At 41.3% G+C, this 18919-nt stretch overlaps 1 protein-coding gene across 1 annotated transcript in view; it reads right to left on the bottom strand.

The window, feature by feature from the left end:
- The window catches only part of LOC126156886 (outer dynein arm-docking complex subunit 4-like), a 170615-nt gene that overhangs the window by 51514 nt on the left and 100182 nt on the right, over positions 1-18919 (bottom strand). The window contains exon 4 of the mRNA XM_049916339.1: positions 9122-9296. Within this exon, the coding sequence (XP_049772296.1) occupies positions 9122-9296 (175 nt within the window). The remainder of the gene's footprint in view (positions 1-9121; positions 9297-18919) is intronic.

The raw sequence follows: 18919 nt of genomic DNA, 5'->3' as shown, positions 1-18919 counted from the left end.
TCGTCAGTAATTAAAACATCATCTCCATTTGTACAACATGTGTAATGGGCACAGGGTCAAAGCGAACAGTATTAACAGCATTACTTCACTTATGAACTATTGAGACACGAGTGTGAAAGCACTAGGGCAGATGGTTTCGCCGAGAGAGGGCACTTGCATGTGCCAGACTCGCGCATATTAAAATCCATAAATACGTACATAAGCGCATCAAAAAATTATTAATGGTTGTGTTAATTCAAACTCTGTCTTAATAAGTAAAACGTATCAGGCCAATTAAAGACATTTATGTAAAATAGAAATATAGAACCAATTTATCTGTATCCTAGTGTCAAACGGATAAAGCTTGCGCTTGGAACATCTGACGAGAGAGGGCACTAGTGTAATGCGCGAGAGTCTCGCGTAACATAGGCAATGAAATACATACTAGCGAAACAACAAAAAATATTGTAATAAAACGAAAACATTGTGTCATTATGAATAAAACATGGTAGTCATTTAACCATACATACACATTGAAATTCATAACAAACAAACACCACAATATGTAGAATCCCAACAAGACAGGAAAAACGCATTTCACCGGCATTAACAAGCAAGAAAATAACTACTAGTCAGCCAGACTATGTTACATTAAGGCAATGAGGGGTTTGAAACTATCTAAAAAATTTTTGTTTCGAAGCTGCACCTGTTCATTAAGAACAAAACCGTCTTTTAGAGACAGATGCTTGAAAATCTCTAATTCTTCGAGCAAGTCTAGTTTGTAACCTTTATTAGCTTCATGAAGCAGCTCTACGTCGTCCAGTTCACTTGGCGTGTGCCGTAAGAGCCATAGATGTTCAGCAAAGGTGGAATTATATACGTTCTCCCCATTTTTACCTAACAAGTGTTCTTTATACCTAACTTTAATGGGTCTACCTGTCTGCCCTATGTAATAGTTTGGGCAGTCGTTACACGTAATTTTGTATACCCCGGACTTAGTGCTGAGTTCTTCTCGTGTTCCAATATTATGAATTACTCTACGTTTCAGGCTATTATTTACGGAAAAGGCAACTCTATAACCGTATTGTTTCTGTAAAAGTCTTCTTATCTTATATGAAACGTTCCCTAAAAGTGGAATAGAAATAAAGTTATTACTCTCATACTTTATTTCCCTGTTATCTCCTAAAGTAGAAAATTTTACAGCTGTTTTTTTCTTAGCAATTTGGTCAATTAATTTAGGGTCGTATCCATTATTAGTAGCTACTGATTTTAATAAAGATATTTCATTTTCAAAACAATTCTGTGCTAAAGGTGTGTTCACAGCGCGATGAACTGCGGAATGAAAAAAGGCGATCTTGTGAGTTTGAGGATGACAGGAATCTGCTGGAATAATATTATCAGAAAAAGTTTCTTTACGAAAAATATCGAAGCTAATAGTGTTACCCGATAACTTGAGTTTCAAATCAAGAAAATGGAGTTCTCTCTCGTTATTTTGAATCTCTTTTGTGAATTTCATTTTCTCATGAAAACTGTTGAAAACATGAAACAGTTGTTGTAGATCTTGGTCACACCCTTGAAACAGTATGAGTATATCATCAACATAACGAGCATAAAAAGAAATCTTATTGCCTAACGTAGGATTGTTTTTGAAGAAATTTTCTTCTAGTGCATTCACAAAAATGTCAGCTAAGATGCCAGCTAACGGGCAACCCATGGCTAAGCCGAATGGTTGTTCATACATTTTACCATTAAACTGGAAGTAATTGTAATCTAGTACAACATGCAGTAGTGACATAAGTTCCGACAACTGTAGCTCACTTAGAGTTTTATGTTGTCGAATGTTACCTTCAATAATCTTAAGAGTGATATCCACTGGAACATTAATGTATAAACTTACGACATCAAAAGAAACCAAACGAGAGGAAGAAGTGATCTCTATCGATTTTAGCTTGTTTATTACCTCAGCACTATTTTTAACAGAGTAGTTGTTTCCAAAAACAAAGGCTTCTTTAATTTTAGTGTGTAAAAATCTCGCTAGTTTATGATGTGGGCTCTTTATTCCGTTAACGATGGGACGAACTGGGTGTTGACTTTTGTGTACCTTAAACTGACTTCTAAGCATAGGTGCTCTAGGGTTCATATTAATTAAGGTTTTCTTTTGAAACTCTTTCATAAGATGTTTACTTCTTCTTAACGTATCCGTAATTTGCTTTTGTAACATAGGGGTATGATCCTGCTCAATTTCAAGTATACCATTTTCTTCGAAAAAAGCCAAAGTTTTAGCAATATATTCAGTTTTATAGGCTACAACAAGCGAATTTCCTTTGTCTGATTTAGTGATGAGAGCCTCATTATTTTTTAGTTTACGGTTAATACTAGTAATAATGTTACCTCCTCTCTGTTTTAAATCACTGTTTTTTACCGACTTGACCTCTCTTTCTATAATTGCGCTACATTCATGAGCAATCCTATTTTGTTGGGAAGAATTGTTGTGAAGAATTTTAACAGTTGCTGCCGCAGCCATGTTTAAAATCATGAACTAATAGATAGCTTGCGAAGTGTGTTTGGTAAATCAAAATTAGGCTCACAAACTTCGCTCGCTGCGAGGGGCATTGTAATGTCCCCACAGAAAATACCCTCTACCACGCACCAATTAATCATTTTCAGTCAAACCGGCCACGTTCATTCACTTTGGAAAAGTTATCTGATCTGATTTTCTCGTAATATATGCGGCGACAGCTCGACGACGCCAAAGTGTTTTCTAGTGCGTTTATTCTTTGAAATAGCAGAGATGCATATATGCATTCTCCATGGTTGTTAGAGGGGTAACTAGAGCAGCTTCTGGAGTATCTGTTGAGGGATTGACGTGTTTCTGATAGATACATATTCTGCTTTTCTTCTCGTTAAAGCGAGCCAATTAACATTTGTGCCGCTAGCGGTTTGTTTGAGGAGAAAGAGACTGTAAAAGGAAAATAATTAAGGCGTGGTATCACCGGAGATCTGGATATGTAATGGAGATGGATTTAATACACAATTTCCTCCATAAATAAGGTTTGTGACTTTTTTGTTCTGGAGTGAATGAACGAATGAGTTTTTTCTGAATCATTTTATGATCACGTTGACCCTGTAATTAGTGGGGATGTTTCAGCTGTGTCGAAGAGAGCCTGCAATCACTGAGTCTGTGTTAAATCGTCCAAAAAGGCTTCGTACACATCTGGAATTCGCAATCTTACGTAAAAGGAACAAATTGTCCAAACGATTGATTCTCCCGACTGACTGCAGTGTTTAACAGTAATAATAAATGTAAAGATCTCTTACAGCAAGCCAGCCGCTGATTACCAAGACGAAGGACTCCACCAAAGATCCTATTTGGCTGATTTCACGTAATGAAATATTATATTAAAAACTGTACATAGATAAAGGAGAGAAAGAGAGAGAGCGAATGAAAATAGAGATAATACTAATAACCCTCCATTAGTCTAATTTTTCGCCTGTCTTATCACGGATCAGCCAAGAACGGGGAGGACCTTACTTTACTGTATAGATTTATGTGTGAAGGTGAAGGGATCTTAAAGGCAACAGATACACGTCTATACAGACAAGACATTACACAGAGATAGCGGCTAGCTGCATTCATCATCTATCCTTAGATAAAGAGAAGGCAACTTATTATCCGAACATTTAAAAAGGTTAAATGCTGATAGCAAATGTGATACAGAGAAGGTTCTCCTTGAGAATAGAAATGCAGAAAAGGACACATCGAGAGATAATCAACACACAAACTGGGCTGATGAATCGGACGAAATGAATCAAGATGAAGAAATAAATGAAACTGGAGGAACGGGTCAGATTCCTGCCTAACAATATATAAACCGAAAACGATGGATACATCATTGCCGGCACATACATGTGAAAAAGGATATACGTCCGACAGCACTTCTTATGACGAATATTGACTTCGATAGTGAATAAGATAATATGAATGCACCACAAGCCTACGAAAGATTGAACATTAATAAGATACGCCCCTCCTTGCATTTACAACTTCTGCAAGACTTCCTATACGCAGCTGACGTTGATGTTCTATTGTTACTGGAAGTAACAGATATTAAATTAGAAAATATACGCGGGTACATCGCCATAACTAACCCTGGTATCGGTGCAGAGCTGGGAACCGCTATTTTTACGAAAGAAGGTATCCGTATCACACAAGTAGCCAAACTTGAAAACAGTAGTGGAACTGCACTGACTGTTAATAACGTACGCATTATCAACGTTTACGCACCGTCTGGCAACAATAACAGGCGAGCTAGAGCGGTTTTTTTTAAAGTGAAATCGTTCATCTATTCGGTACACATCAAGATTATATAATCCTAGCCGGCGATTTTAATTCTGTCATTAGTCCGAAAGACCAGACACCGAATTTCAACTAGTCCTTAGAACTGGAAAGAATAGTCTACCAATTGCAGTTAACCGACACCTGGGAACATACCTTTGGCGCACAGCCCGGTTTCACATATTTTACCAGCCACTCAGCAGGCAGGGTGGACCGGATTTACGTATCGACCAACCTAAAGAACCATATACTCTAGTCTGAGGTCTGGCCCACTATGTTTTCGGACCACGCTGCGTACATCACCACAATAAATTTAGAAAAAACAAGAGACTTACCGAGCGAGGGGTTTATGAAAACTCAACGTTACACATCTCCCAGATGAGGAATGTCACGTGGCATTTACTAATGTATGGAAAGAATGCGAAAAACGTTTTCCGCGATGCAATTCTACCTTTGCTTGCTGGCTACAATGTGCTAAGCCTAAAAAAAGAAGAATGCTAATCGACTGCTAACTACAGAAAAGCTTCTGGATTAAACAGACGACTGAGTTTTATTTTAGCTGTCTTAGAGAACTGTACACCCTAGACACACGGTTAATGGAGAACTACACACGGATTCAGAAAATTAAAGCAAAACTCTTTGCACTGAATAGGCGACACTCAGAAGATTTTAAAATCAGAGCAAGGATGCAAAATATTGTAGAAGGGGAAGAAACAGCGATGTACCATGTAATTCGTGAGAATAGGAGAGGAAACAGAAAAATATTGACAGAAGTTAAGTTACCTGATGGGACCAGTCTCACAAAACAGAGTGAAATTCAAGACGCGGTTCATAAATACATCTCAGATATTATGTCCAACCAACCTACCGACGACGAGGCGCGGCGAGACATTGCTAGCAACGTATCAGGCATAATTGGCACAGAGCAAGTACAAAATGTTACGGCTGAAATAGAGTAGGACGAACTGAAAGATGTAATAGCAAAGGGTCCTAAAAATAAATCTCCAGGACCTGATGGTATCCCCGTGGAGTTCTACCAAGTGTTCTGGCCACAACTAAAAAGTAAGTTGCTATGCATGTTCAACGAACTTTTGAACGGAAATGTTGATGTTCCCAAAGAATTTCCTGAAAGAACCATAGTTCTAACTCAAAAAACTTTCTTAGCAAAGAAACAGAATATCTTCGCCCAGTATCATTACTCAACAGTGAATTCGAAATTATGGTCCGCGTATTAGCAAGAAGAATGAAAATGGTTATTAACTCTATAATTGGCCCATACCAAACATGTGTAGGCAAAGAACGGAAACACCTATCAGAATATATGCGAATACAGGGATATAATATCAACCGCAAATGTCTGCCGAATAAAATGTGCATTAGTGTCATTAGACTTCGAGAAGGCTTTTGACAGAGTAGATCAGAAGTATCTCCTCGGTATCATGGAAGCAACGGGATTCCCACCATGATTCATGACGATTATTCAACAAATATTAAAAAACCGTATAGCACGAATACTGATAAACGGACAACTCAGCAATGAGATTGAGATGACTGGATCCGTACGACAAGGTTGACCAATGTCAATGGCCCTTTTCGCAATAGCTATAGAACCTCCCCTCGTGACACTCACGCATCACCTACAAGGGCTGCATATATACGGCAAGAAAATAGTGTGCAGCGCCTACGCAGATGATGTGGGCGTCCTGGTCATAAATGAATATGAAGTGGCGGAAGCTCTTCAGATTGTGCGCACATATGAACTTGCTTCTGGCGCCAAACTAAATAAAAGAAAGTCAGGCATCATGAACGTAGGCAGAGGAATACGCATGCAAAATCAGGAACAGTTGACCGAAGTATCCAAATTGAAATGTTTGAGTATTGAATTTAGGAGCCACATCCAACACACCATTGCCATCAATTACAAAAAAATACTTGCAAGCATACGAGCATCTGTACAAGGGAACAGTATGAGGCAACTGGACGAGATACAGAAAATCATTCTAGTAAATGTGTATATAACATCCAAACTTAGCTATGTTGCACAAGCTTTGCCGATGCCATTAGAAACAGCCAGGAGAATTATGTCCGCGATAGGAAGCTTTGTGAGCCAAGGCAACATATCCAAAGTGAAGTTCGATACACTAACACTCCCCACACGGAAAGGAGGCTTAAATCCCCTTGATGTCAGTTACAAGTCACGATCGTCCTACGTGAGTCGCATGTACAGGCAATGGAAACAGCTGCCGGACAGCTTAACGGCCCACTTGCTGAAAGAAATTGCTCCTGCAAGCATGCAGCCGCCAATAGATGTGCAGCATATACCAGCCGGTCTTTGTCACCTAAAAACTTTTCTCGTTGAATACAGTTACATCTCATCGATGCTCTCAGAACAGCAATTGACGAAAGTAAAGGACATAAATACATATTTGATGGAAGCTAAGGAAAGAAATATCATTGAAAGAAAGTACCCTAACAATGATTGGTCTGCAATTTGGAAAAACATCCACGCTCGGAGCCTACCCTCCAAGGTGAAAGCAACTTGGTGTAATGCATTGTACAGGAAAATATCAAATAATTCCAAATTGCATGCTATACATCTCACAAATTCGCCCCTGTGCACGTCACGCAACCTTCTTGATACTGAAGAACACCGATTGATGCGTGAGAAAGTCAGAGAAATTTGGCATATAGTTAAGCAAAAGTTAGCGACCCTCAACAGGAAATCGCCAACCGTCTTCACCGCCGCAGATTTTCTGAATCCAGACGCAGTACCATATCCTAATACGAAAAGAAACGCTGTTAACTGGCTAAAAGTGCACATGCTACATTGTATCTTGAGGGCAGAAGATAAAAGTAAATAAGATTACTGGGTGTACTTAAGGACTCAGCACCATCATCTCGTGCGGTCAACATACTACAAAAACAATTTCGCTTGCTTCTTAAATAGAATCATGGAATAAAATGCTACAGAGAACAATAATAGATAAGGATTGGTACGAATTTCTGATAGGATACCCTTGCATGATTACAGATAAGTGGAACAAGAATGTGTTAGTTCCTTTTGTGAGGCATTTCAGAAAAGAAACAATGTCCGTGGCAAGAAGCACAAGACCAAACCATCATGTACAAATTAGACATTTTTTTAGTTTTAATCGCCTCGTGTGATAAGAAAAGTTTTATGTTCTAAAAACGTTTTAATTTCAAGAGGATACAAGATTTTATGTTTCTTATGAAGATGAGAAACTTCACGTTCACTTTAATTTACTATATATGTGTTTCCATTCTCAAGAGGAAGATTAATTTCCTTTAAATAATATTAAGCAATAATATTTACCTCCTTTATGTTAGCAAAAGTGGTTAAAGCGCCAGGCTTACAGAAACAATAGGGAACCGAAAAAAGGCAAAATAAAAAACAAAAAAAGTAAGAAAACTGAGAATCAGTTTCAAAAAATAAAATAAAATGAAAATAAAAAATACAAAAATCCAAATAAAAAAAGACTTGGTACACCGATGAACTCCCTTAATAATAATAATAATAATAATAATAGTAAAACATTAAAGCATAGAAGCTAGCCGAATAAGGCAAACAAGGTGAGCTTATGGAAGGACTGTGAGGGAAGAAGGGAGGCTCTATAAAAATAAAAAAATAAAAAAAGTGGTCAGCGTGACGGATTGCCGTCCTACACGCCCGGGTTCGATTCCCGGCTGCGTCGGGGATTTTCACCGCTCAAGGACTGGGTGTTGTGTTATCTTCATCATCATTTCATCCCCATCCGTGGCGCAGGTCACCCAATGTGGCGTCGAATGTAATAAGACCCGCACCAAGGCGGCCGGACCTGCACCGCACGGGGCCTCCCGGCCAATGACGCCAAACGTCCATTTCCATGTCCATTCCATTCCCTGTTGCTTCACTGCCTTCCCGCAAGACAATCATTCTTGCGAACCCCACTCTTGAGATCGACATATTTGAACCCAGCCCCTGCAGATGATGCGACTTCTGAAATTAACTGCAATAGACAAGCAATAAAAAAGGAAACTGTAAACAACTATCTCAGAATTATTAACTGGTTTTCTGCAACCGATCTCTCTTTTTATGAAAAAGAGGTTCGTGATTAACAGTGGAGCTACACTACTGGTAAATTTAACACGAACAACTTTTTCACTATCAATCAGTAAGCATAGTTATCTCATTTTTATTGAATACTGCCCTACAGAAACATATTCTGCTTTATTCCAGCGATAACAGAGTAATTTTCGACTATACAGTAGTGTGGAGCAAGAATATGCTACCAATAACCCTACTGACGATTCTTTAAGCAATTGCTATTCTTAACTAAAGCATCGCTGTCAGTATAATCTCCCGTAAAAATTGTTGTAAATAACCTACAATATAAGGCGTAGACAATTTAGCAGAAAAAGAATTTTATTATTTTTCACTGAAATTTAGTTTAGAACTGCGTGATAACTCAGCCAGAATAATCATTGACCACTTATCTTGCGGTATAAAATTCGTGATAAACAGCACAGCTAGTGTTGAGAGCTATGTGCAGAACATTTTATGGGAACGTCCATCTGAGCCATAAAAGACCTATGCTATGACTATGTTGTAAGATGTAGCCTGTACGGTACCAATGAATTATACAGTACTGCTTCTTATTAAACTCGTTGTTGTTTACTGCCAAGTAAACACATGTGCAACTGGTCACTATGTAGTCACATTAAAATAAGAATTAAGATGAACACCATGTCTCAGTGTAAGTAGTTCCGATACACGCCAGACGTGCTGTGCGAGGGACCCAGACTCACCGCCGATGGTGTTCTGGATGGCCTGCTGCGCCTTCTGGACGCCCAGACGGAAGCCGTCGAGCTCTGGCCGCAGGCGCAGTCCGCGGTGGTGGTACATCAGGCTGTGCTCGAAGTCGCCCAGCTGGTACAGCGCCTCCGCCTTCTGGAAGATGGCCGAGCACCGCACGATCTCGCTCTTCTTAACTGCGGGCACACCACACCACACCACATGGCACAGGGGGGGACTGGGAGATGTACAGTGAGAGATACGTTACATACTTGGTCAACTCTACATCTACATCTACATTTATACTCCGCAAGCCACCCAACGGTGTGTGGCGGAGGGCACTTTACGTGCCACTGTCATTACCTCCCTTTCCTGTTCCAGTCGCGTATGGTTCGCGGGAAGAACGACTGTCTGAAAGCCTCTGTGCGCGCTCTAATCTCTCTAATTTTACATTCGTGATCTCCTCGGGAGGTATAAGTAGGGGGAAGCAATATATTCGATACCTCATCCAGAAACGCACCCTCTCGAAACCTGGCGAGCAAGCTACACCGCGAAGCAGAGCGCCTCTCTTGCAGAGTCCGCCACTTGAGTTTGTTAAACATCTCCGTAACGCTATCACGGTTACCAAATAACCCTGTGACGAAACGCGCCGCTCTTCTTTGAATCTTCTCTATCTCCTCCGTCAACCCGATCTGGTACGGATCCCACACTGATGAGCAATACTCAAGTATAGGTCGAACGAGTGTTTTGTAAGCCACCTCCTTTGTTGATGGACTACATTTTCTAAGGACTCTCCCAATGAATCTCAACCTGGTACCCGCCTTACCAACAATTAATTTTATATGATCATTCCACTTCAAATCGTTCCGCACGCATACTCCCAGATATTTTACAGAAGTAACTGCTACCAGTGTTTGTTCCGCTATCATATAATCATACAATAAAGGATCCTTCTTTCTATGTATTCGCAATACATTACATTTGTCTATGTTAAGGGTCAGTTGCCACTCCCTGCACCAAGTGCCTATCCGCTGCAGATCTTCCTGCATTTCGCTACAATTTTCTAATGCTGCAACTTCTCTGTATACTACAGCATCATCCGCGAAAAGCCGCATGGAACTTCCGACACTATCTACTAGGTCATTTATATATATTGTGAAAAGCAATGGTCCCATAACACTCCCCTGTGGCACACCAGAGGTTACTTTAACATCTGTAGACGTCTCTCCGTTGATAACAACATGCTGCGTTCTGTTTGCTAAAAACTCTTCAATCCAGCCACACAGCTGGTCTGATATTCCGTAGGGGGACTCAGTTATTGTCACAATAGGAAAGTAGCGTCAAAATCATTCTGCAGCGTACATCGAGAAGTAGTCTATCCCCAATCTAACAGAAACAGAACGATGGAATTTACACAGTGTATGTCATATACGTTGCAATGAAAAGCTGAGCACGCAATTAGAAGAATTAGAGGGTTATGACGAAATGATTAATAATAAAACCACTCAAGAATACGGCTTACAGCATGTGAGCTTTTGATGGAGGAAGACCAAACACTATTCTCAGAGGCTCAATCAAATACCCCAAGCGACACTGTTCATTTTGTAAGAAGTTTAAAATACAATAAGCGGAAACCTTGAGGCGAGATGTAGGTAAAGTAAATCTGGAGAAAATAAAATTAATTTAACAGATTATTTTCAAAACTGAGGGTTACAAATAGTCCATTCAGATGTGAGTGCAACAAACTCAGTGCATATATGAAGAAAATGTTACATATCGACACATACCACAAAACAATTAATTTGTAACTATATTGTGTAACTACATCGAAGGAGCAACGATGGAAATAAAAGCAAGGTTCAGAAGAGGTATTAAAATTCACGGTGAAAGAATGTCAATGATACGATTCATCTTCATCTACATGGCTACTCTGCAGATCACATTTAGATGCCTGGCAGAGGGTTTATCGAACCATCTTCACAATAATTCTCTATTATTCCAATCTCGTACAGCGCTCGGGTAAAACGAACACCTGTATCTTTCCGTGGGAGCTGTGATTTCCCTTATTTTATTAGGTTGGTAGGTTCTCCCTATGTAGCTCGGTGTCAACAAAATATTTTTGCATTCGGAGGAGAAAATTGGTGATTAGAATTTCGTGAGAAGATTCCGTCGTAACGATAAAGGCCTTTATTTTTAATAGTGTTCAGCCATAATCCTGTATCATTTCAGTGACACTCTCTCCCATATTTTGCGATAATACAAAACGTACTGCCCTTCTTTGAACGTTTTCAGTGTACCCCGTCAGTCCTATCTGGTAAGGATCCCACACCTTGCAGCAGTATTCTAAAAGAGGACCGACAAGCGTAGTGTAGGCAGTCTCTTTAGTAGATCTGTTACATTTTTTAAGTGACGTTTTCTAAGTATTCTACCGATAAAACGCAGTCTTTGGTTAGCCTTCTTCGCAACATTTTCTGTGTGTTCCTATCAATTTACCTTGTTCGTAATTGTAATTCCTAGGTATTTAGTTGAACTTACGGCTTCTAGATTTGACTGATTTCCTTTTATCACTCATGAGTATGACCTCACACTTTTCGTTATTTAGGGTCAATTGCCAATTTTTGCACCATAGAGATATCTTTTCTAAAACTGTTTTGCAATCTGTTGCGATCTTGTCATGACTTTACTAATCGATAAAAGACAGCATCATCTGCAGACAACCTAAGACGGCTGCTCAAATTCTCTCCTATATCGTTTATTTAGATAAGGGGGAGCAGGGGCCTATAGCGCTACCTTGCGGAACGCCAGAAATCACTTCAGTTCTGCCCGATGACTTTCCGTCAGTTTCTACGAATTGTGACCCCTCTGACAGAAAATCACGATTCCAGTCATATAACTGAGACGATATTCCATAAGCACGCTATTTCACTACAAGCTGTTTCTGTGGTACAGTGTCAAACACTTTCTGGAAATCTCGAAACACAGAATCTCTTTGAAATCCTTTGTCAGTAGCACTCAACACCTCGTGTGAGTAAAGAGTTAGTTCTTGGAGTGTATACCTAACTGGTATACACTCTGGACCGGAATACTTGCTTTTGGTAAGTGATTTAAGTTGCTTCGCTACTTCGAGGATATCTACTTCTACATTACTCATGTTGGCAGCTGTTCTTGATTCAAATTCTGGAATATTTACTTCGTCTTCAGTCCGCCCCAGTAGCTGAACGGTTTGCGAACTATCGGCGCAGTGTCTTCGATAACTCCGCTCACAGTTGGGGAGTACCGGGCAGAGGATGACCGCCGTCATGGAGCTCCACACGCTGCGAAATGTTTTATCAACTTGGAACATGGAATCTGTACGCAGATGGGCCATGCGCATGGAATGGCGTGCAAGACTTGCTTACATTTTCTTTCTTTATTATCTATCATCCTACTATTAGTTTCATATTCTATTTCATAGTTTCGAAGGAACTCTTGTTCTGTTGTTACTATGGATGTACATTCTAATTTTGTTTGTCGTAACTGAAAGACGCCTTTTTCCTTATAAAAAAAGTTGGTAGAGAAAAAACAAACAACAAAAAACAAGGCAAGCGAGCGAGACTCCCGTCCAGGCGGCCCTGGTTTGAGACCCGTCTATGCTACTTTTGTATCCCTTTTTTTCAAATGCCTGTTTTAACTTATAATTAATCATAAAAATAAAAATAGAAAAAAAAACAATAAAAATGAAAGAAAAAGCGGTCAGCGTGACGGATTGCCGTCCTAGGAGCCCGGGTTCTATTCCCGAATGGGTAAGGGATTTTCTCCCCTCAGTGACTGGGTGTTATTAAAAATTTAAAAAAAAAGGATAGAGCGTAAGAAAAGTGGTCAGCGCGGCGGTTTCTCACGCCGAGGGGCCCGGGATCGATTGCCGGCTGAGTCGGAGATTTCCTCCACTCAGGGACTGGGTGTTGTGTTGTCCTCATTATCATCAGTGGAAGACAACGGGAAACCACCACTGGAATCACTCCCCAAGACGCTCATGCGGTGGACCTCTCTGACGAGGCTTCCCTCGTGACAAGACCTGATGGAAGGCAGAACACAAAGTTTTTTTTTTTTCTCCATTTAGTACCCTTCTGTTGGTTAACTGATATACCCACCCAATCTTAAAAATTCATCTGTAAGATGTTTGACAAACTACCATTCTCTTCTTAACTGTCGTGTTTATAGGCGACGATTTGCTTCCATCCAATACTATACTCCAAACACTTTCATAAAAGACTTCAGTACAGTAAAATTTAAGCTAAGAAATTAGTTGTTTTCATTGTATTTCTTCTTTACACTGGCCATCGTCGACTATTTTGCTGTCAAGACATAACTATTACATTTCGTGTCTAATCTTATTTAATTCTCCCAGAATCGCCTACTTTCGATCAGCTACACTCCACTACCCTCATGTTACACTTGTCTGTGTTCGTCTTATAACAGCTTTTGAATTGATGATGATGATGTTCCATGGACACTTCTGCCACCATCGTGCTGAAATCTGGTTCTTGGATGATGTCAGTAGGGGGACAAGACGGGCGCCAGCGCACATTGCATTGTTGCCAAATTTATTCAAGATGGCGGCGATGACTTCATACAAGATGGTGGCATGTAGACTTGGCAACATCGCATGACGTCATCCAAGATGGCGGATTTTGGCGGGAGAGTAGTCCAATTGTGCTACATCCACTAACCTAACCTCAATAAAAAAATGGCGGCAATTTTGAATTTTGGCGGGGAAAATCGGCCAGTTGTGCTACGTCCACTAACCTAAGCCTTCAGAAGAAATAAAATGGTGGGAAGTTTGAATTCCAAGAGGATAATGCATGCAAAGACTGTACTTGTCTTTATTATTACTATTGATTATCATTCATTAACATTCATTATTATTTATTATCATTTATTATTATTTATTATCATTCATTATCATTTATTATAATTCATTATCATACATTATTATTTATTATCATTCATTATCATTCATTTTCGTTTATTATCATTCATTATTATTTGTTATTATAGGCCTACCTCCACTAGAAAATTGCGCCAAATTCAAATTCCAACACGATATTCTATCGAAAACTGTACTTGTAAGTATTATTATCATTTATTATTTATTCAAGATGTCCGATTTTCTTGGTGAGAAAGCCATTCTCCTTACATCCATAACAAAAATCTATCACAAGTTCAAATCCCTAACGAGCTTCCTCCATCACTTATCTTTTTTTCACTGGTAGCCTATCATAATCGCGTCAAATAATAAACTGCACTTATAGTAAAGTAAGTCACGTCCTTCGATTTTGCAGGGGGGAAGGGATTGAAGACTTTATTTCAAGCAGTACGGTCATCACTTGTTCTCCAACACAGTCAGCACACACATCTTCGATATCGCAGTGCAGTCACCACGACGCCCGCGCTCCAGCTGAATTAGTTCAAATCCTCGCCACCCCCTGGCCAGCAAGGGGAGACACTGCTTATGCCTGTCACATGAGGCGGCCGGCCACTAGCGCGGGGGGCGAGCCCAAGGATCGCTCCCAGGTCGTAAACATGTTTTCGCTGGACATGCTGGAACTTGCTGAGTTTGACGTCACAGCAGCCCCTTGTCCGCTCACCACGTGTATTCGTCGCCTCCACGCGTTTCCCGCCAAAATTGTCCCCCTCGGAGCTGAATCGCACAACTGTCGGCCGTTTCCCAGCAACACTTTCGGCGCCACGTTCAAACCTGTCGATGCCGACCTCACACGAGCGTTCGCCACGTGTCCCTGTGCGAGCGAGAATGCAGTGCTACACTTTTGGCGGCAAAGTTTGTTCGACAGTGGAATCCGCCATGACTATACTGTATATCAGCACCTTAGGACCGCACTAAAACGCCCGCTAACTGACTTGCTCTCTCGCGCGCGTAATAACTGTACAATCGCTGCGCCGCCGCCCCGCTTACGTCACACACCCACCATACACGCGACAGACATAGCCTTCTGTAAATACCTGGAAAATGACTCTTTATTTCAGACATTACGGTCATGCAGGTGTGTCCCAACCGACTTCTCCATGATCACACAGCGAAACTCTAGAGCGCATCTGACGTACGTGCGGCCGGCTGAGCCTGCTCTCTGGCTCGCTGACGTCAAGCACACCCCCACGGCCAGCGCACCAGGTAGGCGGCGTCGAGCGGCGCCTGAGGGTCCCGCCACAAACGGTCAGGCGCGCTTGTCTCAAGAGTCCGACTACGTAAACATCTTTCCGCGACCTCGAGCACCTAACGCCGGACACGATAGATTCTGTCGACCGTGTGCCGGACAAAGGATACGTTTGGCGCCAGAGTTTGACCGACAGTGTAATCCACCATGGCCGTATAACAGCGCTTTTGCTCATCGCGAGAACGCTCGCTAATTCACTCTCACCACCCCGCTATATTAAATAATAGAATTTACAATTTTATATACGTATGCAAACGTGTTCAACTCCCTAATTTCAACTACTTTTCGAGGACCAGACCCCCACCTCCTCCTCCTAGGAACCAGCGCCAAGTTTGAAATCCGCCAATAAATAAAGCTCACTTGCGCTTCCGCCACCAACCTAAGAAAATTGTTTCAAACTAAGCCACCAGCACTCAACCTCTTCCTACACGTTTCTGGTAGACGGACTCACCCTGCACTACGTCTATGGATGGAGGAACTAATTTACTTTATTTAGGAATGGAGTATATGTATCACACCGACATGTCCCACATCATACAGACCTGCAAAACACACCTACATAACTCATTTATAATGTTCTAGACACACGCTTGCTAATTGTAAACAGTTAAAAATAACTCATAGTACAGCCTACAGACATGCGAACTGCTCGTAAATAATGCAAAACATTTACCTCCAAATAGCCAAACAACTGCTAATTTTCGGATATAATTTCAGTGCATAGGCTGATGGAAGGAGGAACGAGTGTACTTTATTTATTTGCGATATATCTTTTTCAAACTTTTACTTCTCATAGGTTTCGATATATGTAACGCTCACAGTTTCTGAACTCCAGTAGTGCACTACACTTGGCAACACAACCACACCCATCAAGATATTCATTCCAATCCAGACCTGTAACTCCTCTACAGATAAATTTGTCCAGTTATTTGTATACTCACTCACATTCTGACCAGATTGCCGTTATTGCACAAAACAGCTCAGACTGCGCTGTGCTGCTCGGGGAAGTAAGGAAGGGCGGCCCTCTATTTATTTGGAGCCCCTTTTATTTAGTCGTGGAGTATATTTCTCACAAAACACTCGCACTGATCCGACTGTGGTCATCTGACACAGGCCACAAACACGTAAACAACTCCTAATTTCACCACACAATAGCAAACAGCTCTTAAATAATGCAGTACACAATATCAGCAGACGAGCTCTGTACTCTTAAACTCTCCAAATAAAGTACCGCACAGTGCACACACATGCTCGCAAAATAGTGCAACAGACGCGCCCAAACACCCTCAGCTGCCAAACCGACCAAAAGTCTCTGCTCGGCACCCCCCAAACACGACCGACAGACGGGTGTTTACAGAGCTGGTGACGGGATGACTCGTAATTTTCACATGCTGGACGCTGCTGTTATACGTATCTGTTTGCTTGTAGGATGTACCGGCTGCTAATAACTATCATTTTTTATATAGACCTGATGGAGTGATGGTATTATTTCTGACTCGTGATCTGGTGTGATCATTGAGCACTAGACGTGTCCGCAGGGCTATATTGGACTCGTATCATAGAAAGGAAAAGTTTTACGATTGGGGGTAGAGATAGCTCAGCGAAGGGTGACCGGGGAGAATGATGTATGTCTGACAGGACGGAAAAGTAATCGATCTAAGGTTATTGGCCGTTTTTAAGTGCTGAACGTTATAGTCTTAAATGTGTGTGTGTGTGTGTGTGTGTGTGTGTGTGTGTGTGTGTGTGTGTTTATGTTCTCTCTCTCTCTCTCTCTCTCTCTCACTCTATCTCCCACCGGAACCTTCGATGCACCGATCATGGACTCTAGAACAATACTTTACACATGATAGACTGGATGATTTACTTAAAAATCTATCGAACTACGTTGTGTATAAATATCGCTCCGTTCTTGCTCTTCTTAACTGTATGCTATTAAATTAAGGCACTTTGAGATCTGTTACTATAGATCGATATGGTGTGCTAAGCTCCAAGACGTGGTTACATTTCGAGAAATGTGGTGCACTTGGATGGGTTAGGACTAGGAAAGCTCTATTCAGTCAAGAAAGGTGGAGTGTAGCTGTATTCGTCTGTTCGGTTGAGGAATAATTGGGTAGCGATGTTGCGGGGTAGGTTGGTCAATGCCTAGATGAGGATGATCTTTTAACGTAAGAGGACTAGATAGCTCTGTGACCGCTATACTCATAGAGATTGATCGAGTACTATGCGCGAGGTCTTAGAAATACGTATAGCGCTGTGTGGTATAATTTGATCGTCTTTATGTGTTCGAGAATTAAGTGTGAATGGACGTGCTGAGCAGTCATCTTTGAATCTTTGCAATGATACTTGCAAAGTAGATGAAGTATGGTTTAGCTATGATACTGAAATTAAGAAAACAAGCTGTCACATGATTGGCCAGTGTTGGACTTACTGTAAAATATTTCGCGATATCAGCTGTGATGGATAATATTACAGTAGATCGGTGGTGTCTTATCCATCGCATCTGTGCATTGGGTACGACATAATGATTGACTGACAATGCTTGCTTGAGTTGGGGGACAAATTTTGGTTGATGGACCGCAACTTCCGGGGTTGCTAGCACCGAAAACGGTGATCCCGTACTTGTGTGCAAAAATGAGCAATCACTAGAAATGGAACTGTTGAAAGTGCGAGAGAGATGAGTTGATTGGTGTTTAGATAGAGGCTACGTTTGTAATTCAAAGAGAGGGGATGAGAATGGTAAATTGATTGATGGACATGGTTTGTGGGGTGATATATGGGTGTCAAGATAGGGTTGAGGACGTTTGCGTATGTTGATTGTGGGACGGGTGTGAGGTTAGGTGCGGTGGGAGGTGTAAATTAGATCTTATTTAAAAAAGTAAAGTAAGAATAATATTGAGAAGGTTTTAGATGGCTTGTCACGCAACGAGGCGAGAGCAGGGATGTGTAGTTATGTTTAATTAAAGGGCCGTGTAATGTCGTGTGAGGAGCAATGCGCAGTGTGCTACAGGGTCAAAGGAGGTAAAGACATGTGCTGTTATGATGTATCTAGCGTATGGAGGCTGCGCTTTGATAATTATGCTACGTTGATATAAAGTTGACTTTCACCCGCGTTCGGTGGTAGCGGCTCGGGGTTGTGATGGATTGCGGTCCTGGACGGACGTATATGTGTTCTTTGACCGCTACGGAGTGCGTTGACCGCGCCAACTCACACTTGCGGAAGCCGAGCAGGGGCTGTGCGAGGTCTGAAATCAGACGGATGGCTGACTTCACGATCCTGTGGGCAGGGTGCGGAGTGGGGGGTACCTGCGCACGTCTGCTGCGTTACTTTGGAAGCGGATCTGCAGGTTCTGCTATGCGTTATTAGGACAGTTTACGAGTACTGAGCGTATTATTTAGTAGCAGTTTGCTATAGTGTGTACTGAAATTATGATTGGGTGCGTGTCTGTGGGCTGTGCAACATGGTCCAGTGCACATCTGGGTGGGTGTTTTGTGATAGCGTGATAGATACACTGTATGGTTAAATATGTTGTTCGAAAAAACAAATACGGTGTTCTCAATGATTACACGCGCCTGCAGCGCAGATCAGAGTGATTGGTTTTC

This window comes from Schistocerca cancellata, chromosome 2, assembly GCF_023864275.1.
Source record: "Schistocerca cancellata isolate TAMUIC-IGC-003103 chromosome 2, iqSchCanc2.1, whole genome shotgun sequence".
NCBI classification, from domain to species: domain Eukaryota; kingdom Metazoa; phylum Arthropoda; class Insecta; order Orthoptera; family Acrididae; genus Schistocerca; species Schistocerca cancellata.
The sequence above is the reverse complement of the archived record's forward strand: the minus strand, read 5'-3'. Positions and strand labels throughout refer to the sequence as shown.